The sequence below is a fragment of the Oratosquilla oratoria genome, chromosome 12 (genome assembly GCF_046742065.1).
Source record: "Oratosquilla oratoria isolate Oo_2021 chromosome 12, ASM4674206v1, whole genome shotgun sequence".
Lineage (NCBI taxonomy): Eukaryota > Metazoa > Arthropoda > Malacostraca > Stomatopoda > Squillidae > Oratosquilla > Oratosquilla oratoria.
In genome coordinates this window covers 43,221,610-43,234,582 of record NC_134788.1, presented here as the reverse complement: position 1 = coordinate 43,234,582, position 12,973 = coordinate 43,221,610, and the positions used below count along the sequence as shown (strand labels likewise).

General features: G+C 36.5%; 1 protein-coding gene across 1 annotated transcript; it reads right to left on the bottom strand.

The window, feature by feature from the left end:
• Positions 1-2,915: 2,915 nt before the first annotated feature.
• LOC143030717 (uncharacterized) lies at positions 2,916-5,941 on the bottom strand. Its single transcript, XM_076193907.1, has 2 exons — positions 5,292-5,941; positions 2,916-5,112 (listed from the first exon to the last, which is right to left on the bottom strand). The coding sequence occupies exon 2, from the start codon at positions 4,861-4,863 to the stop codon at positions 3,061-3,063; it is 1,803 nt and encodes a 600-aa protein (XP_076050022.1). The 5' UTR covers positions 4,864-5,112; positions 5,292-5,941; the 3' UTR covers positions 2,916-3,060.
• Positions 5,942-12,973: the final 7,032 nt, after the last annotated feature.

Here is a 12,973-nt window from a genome sequence, read left to right as displayed (position 1 = left end):
CTGACTTTCCCAACACTTCCAGGTTATGGTCAGTGTTGTTGCCCTATGCCTATGTGACATGAGACTGTCATGACTAGCACTAGGCCTAGGCCAGGGATCGGCAACCCAAAATGTTGAAAGAGCCATATTGGACCAAAAAAACAAATATGTCTGGAGCCGCAAAAAATTAAAAGCCTTATATAAGCCTTATAATGAAGGTAACACATGCTGTATGTATCTATATCAGCTATAATTAAATGTTAAGAATGTTTGTGTCATGTTTGTCCTCCTACTGAAACCATATTAAAACAAAAAATATATTTCCCTCCCCCATCTTTTTCCATTTTCAAACATTTTTGAAAAAGCTCCAGGGAGCCACTAGGGCAGCGCTAAAGAGCCGCGGGTTGCCGACCCCCGGCCTAGGCCAATGGCTACCCCCCCCCCCACACACACACACCACACCTGGTCCAACCAAGGGGATGTGGGGGTGGGTAAGTAAAGTTGAAGTTAGGCCTATGGCCATGGCATCAATTCATGATGATCTAGTTTTGCTTTAGGGTCAGCTTACCCCTAGACACACCAATCAGTATTTCCTATTCTTTCTACCCTGTATCCCTGGATTTCCTCTTCCTTATCCTGTTCCTCCCCACTTTCTTTACTACTATGGTCAGACTTCCCATTTTCATCATCATCTTGAAGAAGGTAAACTTTGGCATGTTCAGTGATTTCCTGATCATCTTTTGATGTTTGGTGTCATTTTATGGACTCAAACATATATGGCTGGATGGATTATGAATGACCTCCACTAACTCTTCTTCAGATTCAGTTAAATTCTGTGACATTTGTCAATAGAAACCATGAGTGTGTATGCAATAATCACTTTAAAGGTGCAATTAACTAGATACAATGTTGGGTCCTATGACATTCTGCCGATGTATGATGAATGGGTGTGAGTCTCGGAAATCTTTGGAAATCAGCTCTTATAAACACATATTTTAATCAAAATATGATTATGATGGTAGAATCAATTGTGATAGTTTATAAGACCATTTCTCAAAGGGAGTTGGTAGTTTAGAAAAATTACTTCATCTATTGCACTCTGACCTTTATGTATTTACCTAGTTGTATTTTACAGGACTAGAGCTATGCTCGTTTTGACCCGTTTTTGTATCTCTCCACATCCAGTTTGCTTTTGTGTAAAGTACTAGGTGTAAGTAAAGTACTAAGTATTAGTAACATGTAAGTGTAGTGTAAGTATTAAAATGTAGTACTAAGTGTAAATGTAGTGTAAGCATAAAGATACATTTTCTAAGCAGAAATGTAGTAGCACATTTGTAAATGACACACAGGAACCCACAGTCGGAGAAAATAAACTTCGAATAAAGAAGAATCCTATATTTCAGCTATCAACTGTAGCCCTTCTCTGACTGTGGGTTCCTGTGTGTCATATAGATACATGTAGTACTAAATAACAAAAACAATATCCATGCTATATTTCTATATTAGATCCTGACTTGTACAGTGGTAGCATGCTGGCCTCATAATCATGGGATCAGCAGACTGAACCTCCCCCAGATCTGTGAGTTGAATTTTTTTTACTAGGGAGGTTACTGCCATGACTGGGCACCACAGTTGAGGGTTGAGGCTTGCCTCAGCTGACGTTCTGATTAGATCCTTTGAGACCAATATCAGAACTGAAACCCGGCAACTTTCAACTTTAACTTTGTGATATTCAACACTGCCACCCGGCAACTAAACATTGGCAAGGCTGTCTCATTCTTCCACGTGCACTGTATGCTACACCATATGGTTACTCCCCAGTTTTCCCTTTATGTGTTATTTTTGCTGTGGTCACTAAGATGTTGAAAAGGAAGCCAGGGGCTCCCAGCAATAAGGGGGGAAAGCCTCTATCACTAGTGCACTGAAGAGATTATAGGAAAGCATGAGAGCAGTGTATATATCTATAAATATATATATATGCGTAAGCAACCACTAGGAAAAGTAAACTAACGAAGCAGAGCGCTTTCATATAATTACATCTTCAGTGCAGATACAAAGAAGGAATTATCTGCACTGAAGATGTAATTATACGAAAGCGCTCTGCTTCGTTAGTTTACTTTTCCTAGTGGTTGCTTACGCATTTGTGAACACACGCTCCTAGTGTTTTTATTGCATATATATATATATATATATATATATATTGCAAGCAATCACATCATCATGATACAAAAATGCAAAATAAACACTGGAGAAAGGAAACTTGTAGACAGTAAGTACTTTCGTATATTTCATATTCAAACTCAAAAAAAAATTTTTTTTTTTTTTAGTCTGAAGATGTAATATACGAAAGTACTTACTGCCTACAAGTTTCCTTTCTCCTATATTGACATGTACATATATATATATTATATATATATATATATATATATATATATATATATATATATATATATATATATATTATATTTGCATATATACAAGGAAGCTTGCTGGCTGAGCGGGTTAGGGCGTTGTTACTTGGGGCGAAGGTCGAGGTGAGGGCGGTTCAAATCCTGCTATTGGCGAAGTTGAACCAAGGGCATGGTTCATTAAATTCCATGCTACAAAGCCCTCTATGAGGGGCACCGTCCTAGCCTCCTGATAGGGGGGAGTGTGTGACATGTAACCATAAATATATATATATATTTATACAAATGGATTCTTATCCCTTCATACACCTAAATTTGATTCTAGGTTAGAGGGAGATAAGTTAGTATCATTCTTATAAAGCTTGTTCATTTTTATGACTCTTCCTCTTGCAAGTACTGCAACTTGTTAAATCTAGCATTGCAGTATGAATGTTCATAAGGTGTACCCCCATAGTGTACCTTTATGCAGTTCATGAGGAAGCCCAACACCAACAGAAGATGGCATTGCATTATTTGCAAGTAGGCCCCTCACTTGTGTCAGTTTTAACATGGAACTTAAGTTGGTTTGCATGTGAAAAGGCACTGCAACATGAATGTTCATAAGGTGTACCCCCATAGTGTACCTTCATGTAGTTCATGAGGAAGTCCAACACCGACAGAAGATGGCATTGCATTATTTGCAAATAGGCCCCTCACTTGTGTGAGTATTAACATGGAACTTAAGTTGATTTGCATGTGAAAAGGCAGCAATACATAAGTGACATTTAAACGGTTTCTCTCCTGTGTGAGTCCTCAAGTGCGACTTCCGATTAGAAGCGGTCGTAAAAGCAGCATCACAATAACCGCATTTGTAAGGCCGCTCCCCAGAGTGTGTTTTTCTGTGATCCTGAAGGTGACCTACTTGTTTAAAAGTGGCTACACAGAGTTGGCACTGAAATGGCCTCTCTCCTGTGTGGACCCTCATGTGTTTAGTCAAATTCGTCTTAGATGAGAAGGCTTTGCCACAAAGTCTACAACTGTCGGGCTTCTCTCCTGTGTGGGTCCTCATATGTATGCTCAAATCAGTCACGCATGAGAAGGCTTTGTCACAAAGTGTACATTTGTGAGGTTTCCCTACTGTGTGTAATGTTGTGTGAGCACACAGCTGGTCTGAACTACAAAATGCCTTCTTGCAAACAGAACATCTATGGGACTTGAGTTCTAAATGTCTCTTCACATGTTTGACTAAAGATGACTTACAACTAAGATCTATGCCACAGATATTACAGTGATATTGTTTTGTTTCAGTATGCACCGTCATGTGTTGTTTATACGGATTCTCTCTTGTGTGAGTTCTCATATGGGACTTCTGATTAGATGAGGTGCTAAATGCAGCATCACAATAACTGCATTTGTAAGTCCTTTCCCCTGAGTGCGTCTTTCTGTGTTCTTGAAGGTGACCTACTTGGGTAAAAGTGGCTACACAAAATTGACATTTAAATGTTTTTTCCCCTGTGTGGGCCCTCATATGTCTACTCAAACCAGCCTTATATAAGAAAGTTTTGTCACAAAGTGTACAAATGTGAGGTTTCTCTTCTGTGTGGGTCCCCATGTGTATATTCAAACCCTTCTCATTGGCAAAAGCTTTATCACAAAGTGTACATCTGTGAGGTTCCTCTACTGTGTGTAATTTTATATGAGCATGCAGCTGGTATGAACTAATAAATGCCTTTTTGCAAACTGAACATCTATGGGACTTGACTCTTAAATGTCTCTTCACATGTTTGACTAAGGCTGACCTACAACTAAGATCTACGCCACAGATAGTACAGTGATATTGCTTTGTTTCAGTATGCACCGTCATGTATTGTTCATAGGGTTTGTCTCTTGTGTGAGTTCTCATATGGGACTTCTGATTAGAAGATGTGGTAAAAGCAGCATCACAATAACAGCATTTGAAGGGCTTCTCCCCTGAGTGTGTCCTTCTGTGTTCCTGAAGATGATTTACTTGTCTAAAAGTGGCTACACAGAGTTGGCATTTAAATGGCCTCTCTCCTGTGTGGATCCTCGTGTGTATTTTCAAACTCTTCCGACAGGTGAAGGCTCTGTCACAAAGTGTACATTTGTGAGGTTCCTCTACTGTGTGTAATGCATGAGCACACAGCTGGTCTGAACTACAAAATGCCTTTTCGCAAACTGAACATCTTTGGGACTTGAGTACTAAATGTCTCTCCATATGCTTGCCTAAGGATGAACTACTACTAAGATTTATACCACAGATATTACAGTGATATGACTTTGCTCCAGTATGCACTGTCATGTGTTGTTTCAATAAATGCCTATAAGAAAAAGTTTTATCGCACACAGAACATCTATGGGGTTCTTTATCAGTGCATGTTCTCTGATGTTTCTGTAGATGTCCATCTGTATCACTCCTTATTAAAACTTTCTCACATATTTTCTGAGAAATAGTTGAATTATCAGACGGAACTGCCATGTTTTCATCTAGCCACTCTTCAGTAAGAGTATTGTATTCTTCTTTAATGCCAGAGACTGAAGGAGCCCCGTACTGAAAAGATATGCCTCTATCATGTGAAGAATCAATTAACAAGTTGGTATATTTTCTGAGAATCTGATTTTGTCACTTGGAAGGTATCCGTGAAGATGTACTTAAATTCCTTACCTAGTTGACTCAGCTGATGAAACTTATATTCTCTGTATTTCTGGTAATATTAATCTCTTCTATCTGCACAGGAAAAATAAAAATATAAACATATTTTTCATAGTGGTCATGACACGATATACTTCCTAGTTGAAAAAAGCACAAACCTATTTCATTATGTGTAAACATTACCAAAATCTCAATCTATATATATCATATAACATGCATTATGCAATTCTTTGAACACAATCCAGTCTACATACCTGTTTATGGATAGTTACATTATTTACTGTTGGATGACAAAGCATAAATTATTATTACAATTTTTTTTTGTACTAAAGGTGTGAATATGCAGGTTCAACCCTCTTGCTGCATAAGAGGCACCACAGAGATGGATGAAATTATCCAGCATCATTGATGCCTGAATAAAATATGATTCTTCATTTAGGAGTTCATTGATGGAGTATAATCTGGTAGGCGAATGAAGCCATTTGACATTAGAAAACATTAACTAAATGGGGTGGAATGAAGGTACTAGGAAACCTTCCTTTTCATGCTTTCCTCACATGTGTTTGGGGGCAAAAAATGTGCAAAATGCACCCGGCAGATACATTGTCCTGGACCACTAATTCTAATTACCAACAACTGCCAACAACTTGAATAATATTCATTGATTTTAGTTAATATTGACATTAATAGACTATTTGTGCCATGTTTTATCATGGATATAATTAAGCTTTTGGCCACACCAACGTCAAGATAATCAACAACAAATGGTAAATTATTAAAAGGGCACACATACACAATATAGCAATAGAAAATTTAAAATATTGTTAATTATAATACACCAATGTAATATAAGTTTTTCTAGGCAGAATTCAATAACAGAAAAAGTTACTAAAGTGATACACAAATGAACATTGCCACTGCGACTGCTTGCAACACCATCTTTGTTTTGGTAGACGTGGAGGCCAAAGATATTAAAGTATGATCAATTCATCTAACCTACCTACCTACTTAACCCGCGTCTAGTAATGTGGTACTTGTAATTCTAGAGGTCATCAAGGTCAGTGATGTTATCTTCAGCCTCCGAATCTATCAAAACAAAGATGGTGTCTCAAGGAGTCTCTGTGGCTTTGTTCATTTGTGTATCGCTTTTAGCAATGTTTTCTGTTATTGACTTCTGCCAAGAATAACATATATTATGTTGATGTGTTATGATTTTCTAATGCTATATTGCATAGATGTGCACTTCTAATAAAGAATGCCCAACAAACACAAACATGGCAACTTGAAGCTTTTGTTGAATTCCAAGTTCTCAGTAGTGTATCAAATCATGACTCCTAATACTAATGCAACCCAATGCTTAACACTTGACAAATGGAATAAACTTAGTAACCATGTAGTAAGTGCTGAAACTATCAGTTGTTTTAAGAAATGATTAGACAACTTTATGGATGGGGATGACAGGTGGTGATGGATGCGGAACTGCCTAGTGTAGGCCTTGTGGTCTCGTGCAGTCTCCTGCATTCTTATGTTCTTGTGTTAACTTGCAGATTCAATAATATACAGCACAAATAATTTACTTATGCCAACATTGACTAAAAATAGTCAATATAATTGGAATTGATGGCAGTTGTCATTAATTAGTATGACCCCACTAGATAGCCTAACAGTTGTCCTAATGTACCTGATACGTTGGTGGTACATGTGAAAAATAATGAATATAATATCATTTGGTTACAAACAGGGTTATGCATGTAACTGATTACGATTTCAGCAAAACCAAAATACAAAAATGGATCATATCAAGATTATCAAACCTAAACACAGCAGGGTTAGCTATTCTATACAAGAAGATTATTGGGTTCATTATTCTTTACAAGTGTAATTTGGTTCACTATTAACATAAACACTTTGGTAATTCAGTACATAAATATATCAATAACTGACTATATTTCAAAGCTTCTGTTCACTAATTAACCTTTATGAATCCTCATTGGTTTAATAGCAGTTTTCATACACTGGGTTTAATATCTGTTTTTTATATATTCAGGAAGCCTTAGGGTTAGGTTAAATATACAGTTGATAGGTTATCAGGGTTCTGTATTGTAATCGCCATGCAGTATCCTTTCAGTAACTAGTTTAGAAGAAAAAAAATTATGGAAATTTAATATTACCTTATTATTTTCATTGTTTATTCATCAATATAAATTTAGTATGAAGACATTTAGGTTGGCCATTTTTGACATGAGGATCTTTGGGTTTACTCTTCTTGACATGAAGATCATTGGGTTCGCTGTTGTTGACATGAGGATGTTGGGTTCGCTAATCTTGACATGATCCCAAAAATAAAAGTTTGAGGGTGTTTTATGGTGGAGGACAGTGACTGATTAGCATGACCGGTCTTGCGTATGACCACACATTAAGTTTATGGAGATACTACTGAACAAGATCTAAGTATCTGCTTTAAAAACCTGTATTCGGTAACAAAGCTAAAATCTTCACTATTAAAACTATCCTACAATATTACCTTATGCACACAAGACGGGAATTTACCTAAAATACTTGAGTGGACAATTGAAGGCAAAACGACACCGTGACCATCCCATTCGTTTTGTTTACATCAGGTTTGAGTTCGAGGTGTTATGACGTAACGGCACACCTCTATATTTCAGCTATATGACTAAATGCTTGAGAAGCGCTTCAATTTTATTCCAGTTTCCTTTAATTATTTTTCTTGTCTATACACCACATGCTTCCTTCATCTTCTTTTCTCTTTTCATAATTTGTATAAATCTTGTTTACATTTTATATTTGTTCTCTCGAATAAGAATTCCTCTTCTGTATTAATCGATGTTGTCATTTCTATCTAGGTCTCTAATTTTACTCCTTCGTTCTTTAAGTTCCTTGCAGAGTTGTATTAAGTGTATTAGGGCTTCTTCATCATTATTACAGTTTGCATATTCTCTTTTCCTCCTGGTGATTTATTCTTTCCCGTAGTGGCAAGTAGTTACTTGTTGCTCTGTACGATATTGATGTATTTACCTAGTTGTATTTTGCGGGAAGGGGAGCTACGTTCGTGACGTCCCGCCTTTCTATCTCGCAGTGTCTACTTTACTCTTAAACTCATGAATGGTTTTTGCGCACACTATTTCATTGTCCCAGTTTAACAAGTCCTCTCTATCGAGTATCTCTGTGCCTTTCATGATTCTGTAGATGGTCAGTAGGTCACCTCTCTCTCTCTTCTTTGCTCCAGAGTCGGTAACTCCAGTTTAGCCAATCTTTCCTCATATGACAAGTTTGCAAGTGCAGGTGCCATTTTTGTTGCTGCTCTCTGGATTCTTTCTATTTTCTTTATATTCGTTTTGGTACTAGGTGACCACAATGTCGCTGCATGTTCTGGTCTAGGCCTTAATCATTTCTTTGTCCAGATATGTAAATGCCACTTTTATTGATCTTAGCATGTTGTAGGATTCTCCGACAACTTTGTTTATCTGTTTGTTATAGGACAAGTCGTTTGAGATAATTACACCCAAATATTTTTCGGATCTCTCCTTTTTTACCTCCTTGGTTCCAATTTTATATTGTCCTGATATTCTGTTTTTGCTTTTTCCAAACTCCATTATGCTACACTTCTTAATATTCAAGTCCACTTCTCATTTCTGACTCCAGTTCCAAACCTTATTCAGGTCTTCCTGCAGTGATTCACAATCCTTTTCAGTTTTTACTTTCCTTAACAGTTTGGTGTCATCTGCAAAGAAGCCCATGTAACATCTCATATCCCCCATGTCATTCACATAAATAGCAAACATTATTGGAGCCAATACAGATCCTTGTGGTACTTCACTGATCACCTCTTTCCAGTCTGAATATTTTTCTCTGAACACTACTCTCATCTTTCTACCAATCAGGAAGTCCTCCATCCATTTCAGAAGGTTCCCTTGTATCCCTCCAATATGTTCCATTTTTTTTTTTAATAATTTTTTGTGTGGTACTTTGTCAAAAGCTTTTTGTAAGTCCAGGAAGGCACAATCAGCCCATCCATTCCTTTCTTGCACTTTGTCTATTACTCTTGAGTAGAAACATGTTAAGTTTGTGGTACATGATCTTCCTTGTCTGAACCCAAATTGTCTTCGGTTAATATATTGTTGTCTTCCAGCTGTTTTACCAATCTATTCTTGATGATTTTCTCACAATTTTTACCTATACTGCTTGTTAGTGAGACTGGCCTATAGTTAGTTGGTTCTTCTTTGTTTCCTCCTTTATATATTGGTACAATATTTGCATTTTTCTAGTCTTTTGGTATTTTTCTTTCTTTGAGTGAGCAGTTTATTTTGTTATGTATTTTGTCTGTTAGTTCTTCTTTGCATTCTTTTAGAATCCAATTTGCATTTCCATCCAGGCCATGTGATTTCCTGATGTCAAAGTTTGATAGGTGTTCTAATATTTCTTTTTGTGTCATTATTATCTCACTCATGGGGGGAGATCGCCTTTCATTACCTTCGTCCCAATATTGTCCTTTCTCTCTAGTGAAGACAGATTTGAAGTGATTATTCATGACTTTGGCCATTTCTAATTTTTCTGTGTATTCTATATTCCTTTGGCGGAGTTTCACCATTTCTTGTTTTTAAGTTTGCCATTCACATATCGATAGAATAGCTTGGGTTGCTCTTTGCATTTATCTATAATATCCTTTTCATGGTTCTGTTATCATATAAATTTTCCTTCTTTCAACTTTCCATTCTTTATACTGTATATCTTTAGTCTTCTTTTCCATTTCCTCGCCATTTTTTGAGGTCTCTTGCTTTATATTTGTTATTTATTTCATTTTCATGTGTTTTAGCCCTTGTGTTGTTATATAATTTTCACTCATATTTTTGTGTTATTTTGTTCTATTTGCTGTTTGTATCTTCCTATACGTCCTTCCATATACTCTTTAATGAACTATTGTTTCTTTCCATTAAACTTTTTATGTATTTTAGACTCCCTTCTGCTATCCATGTTTTCATTAGATGTTCCTATTTCTCCTCTTAATGTTTCTGATGCTGCATATGCAGGTACTCCCCAGATCTTTCTATGTACTCTATTTTCAATATTTTGCATGTGTTCTGTTTCTCTTTCTATGAAGCTTATTATGTTGTTTGCTTACAGTACTGATGACAGTACCACACTTACCTCTGAGTATTTTATTACAACTTTTCATTATTATCAAGTAAGTTATGTTTGCTAGCGTTTTGCATTTTTTCTATCACTTCTTTTTTATGTATCTTGAATAAATGTTCTTTGTCTTTTATTGTCACACCTATTTTATTTTGTTTGTCTCACCGATTCTTGCTATTTCTGTTGGCTTTTACTTCATGTTATATATTCAGATGTTACTTTTTTCTCTATTGATTTCCAGTCCACAGTTCCTGGTTATTTCTACTAGTATTTCTATGTCTCTGCTTTTTGTATGTTTGTGTTTGTTATCAATCCATCATCTGCATTAAATAGTGCATTCATCTTAAATTTGTCATTTCTAAATCCTCCTCCTCGTTCCTCTAATTCCTTCATTATTAGCTTGAATATTGTTTTTGACTCTGTGCACCCTTGTTTTATCCTGTTGGTTATTTCTATTTCCTCGCTTCCTTTCTCTCCTACTTTTATTCTTGCTTTATCATCTTTGTAGCCCTATACTTCTCTTATTACTTCAATTATATCTATGTGTAATTTATATTTCTTCATAGTTTCTATTAATACTTCTCTCCTTACTGTATCATATTATTTTTGAAAGTCAAATGCCATTATTATTAATGGTTTCTTTGCCTTTTTGCTTTTCCTTATGCGATATTGTAGTATGAACATATTATCTTCCAATCTCCCTCCCTTTGTAAAGCCTGCCTACAATTCCTTTCTTTTACTGTTCTTTTCTCTATGTCATTCTATCTCATTTTCTTTTTAATGACATGAACATTTTATAGATGTTTGACAATGCTAAAATTCTTACATCCTTAACTTAGGGTTATTTATTTTTCTCTAATACTGTTATGTCCACTGTTCTCCATCATTCTGGTTTTCCCTTCCTTGCTAGCTCCATTTTGAAGCACCTTGTTAATGTTTCCATACATGTGTTGTTATTTACCAGTGTCTTGTTTAGTTCTGGTTCCATACCATTTGGGGCAGCTGCTTTCTTATTCTTTAGGTTCTTTGTAACCAACTACTGGCATTCTTGATAGGTGATTCATACCCACCCACTGGCATTCTTGATTGGCAATATGGACCCAATACAATATAATGTATATATATTTTCTTTTACTGACTATATATATTTAGCATTCAGAATTGTTTACATTTAATTTTCTATTGATATAAGACATGCTTAAAATAAGTGTCACATGTTTATTTACTGAAGCAGAATACCAAAGTGAAATTTTTTATAATTTCAACATTTATTTTTTAAATGCCAGCAATGTTCTTAAAAGACGGGGAGACAAATTCAAGTGCAAAATAACAGCACTGATCAGATACTGCGATGAAATGTCCTAGCAAATACAGCGATGATCATATACATGTTATGAGTTGTGACTTCAGAGTCATGAGGAAAATAATGGAAGACAGGGACTTAGTGTCGGAGTGTGGGAAGGTCTGTGATAGGAGAAAGTTGAGGGTAAATGTGGGTAAAAGTAAAGTAATGAGATGTACAAGGGGAGAGGATGGTAATGAGTTGGAAGCAAGTCTGAGAGGAATGAGACTGGAGGAAGTGGATAGTTTTATGGAAATAAATTGTAGACTGAGAGAAGCAAGTAAATGCCTTGGGGGATTAAAAAGTGTCATGAGAAATAGGCATTTGGGAATGAATGCAAAGGTGAGACTACTGTATATGAAAGGGTGATTGTGCAGATGGCACTGTATGGGGCAGAGGCCTGGAATTAAAGAGAGGCAGAGAGGAAGAGTTTAAATGTGTTTAAGATGAAATGTCAAAGAATTATGGTAGCTACGAAGTTGGATAGAGTGAGAAACAAGGAGGTGAGGAGGAGAGCTGGGGTGAAAAAGGAGATGGGAGATAGGGCTGATGAAAGAGTATTGGGATGGGCTGAATATATGGAAAGAATGAGTGAAGAAAGATCAGTAAAAGAGGTGTGGAAGGCAGAGGTGGAGGGAGTGAACTTGAGGGGATATGCAAGGATGAGATTGATGGATGGGTGAAAGGGGCATTTAGCTATTGGGGGGGGGGGAATGTCTGTTGAGTGAGGAAAATAAAAGGGAAGATATAGGGGTGAGTGGAGAATGGCTGTGTATAGATGATTTTTTGATGCAAGCAAGAGAGGGGGTGGGGGTAGAGCATAGTTATATATGAATGATAATTTGACACAGCCTTAAGGGATTTCTCCTTGTCGTCTCTTTTTTTTTTTTACAAAGGATTACAAAGGCGGAGCATGCTGACAGGAGACCTTTTGGTCCATATCTAGGTCAGATGTGAAAAAAAAGAATAAATAAAAAACTATAATAATGTAGATAACAAATAAAATACATAAATAAATGCATAGGTATAGTTAAATAATAAACAAGCAGGTAAATAGTAAATAATAATGAATTGACATATAACTAATAATAAATGAGAATCAAATAGGGGGCAGACTGGGAGGGATCCCCAACTTAGTGAAGCAGCCTTGTTGTGGATGTGCTGTGTCTTGCTGCATTACTTTTGACCCAGGGCAGTACCCAGGTATCCCCACAGTGTGACCAGAGACATACCAAGGTACCCATCATGCAGACTGCACAATGCCCCTTATGCCAACAGCTGGCTGAACTATTGTCCTGAGTGTCCCATGGTAGCCCTTTTGATGCCTCATTGACAATATCAGCCCTTAATGTTTGTAGAAATTTACCTGGTGATCATTTGGATGTAATTCTTTTGTAACTCCCGCATTTTGGTGGGTGTTCAACTGTATATTATTAACTC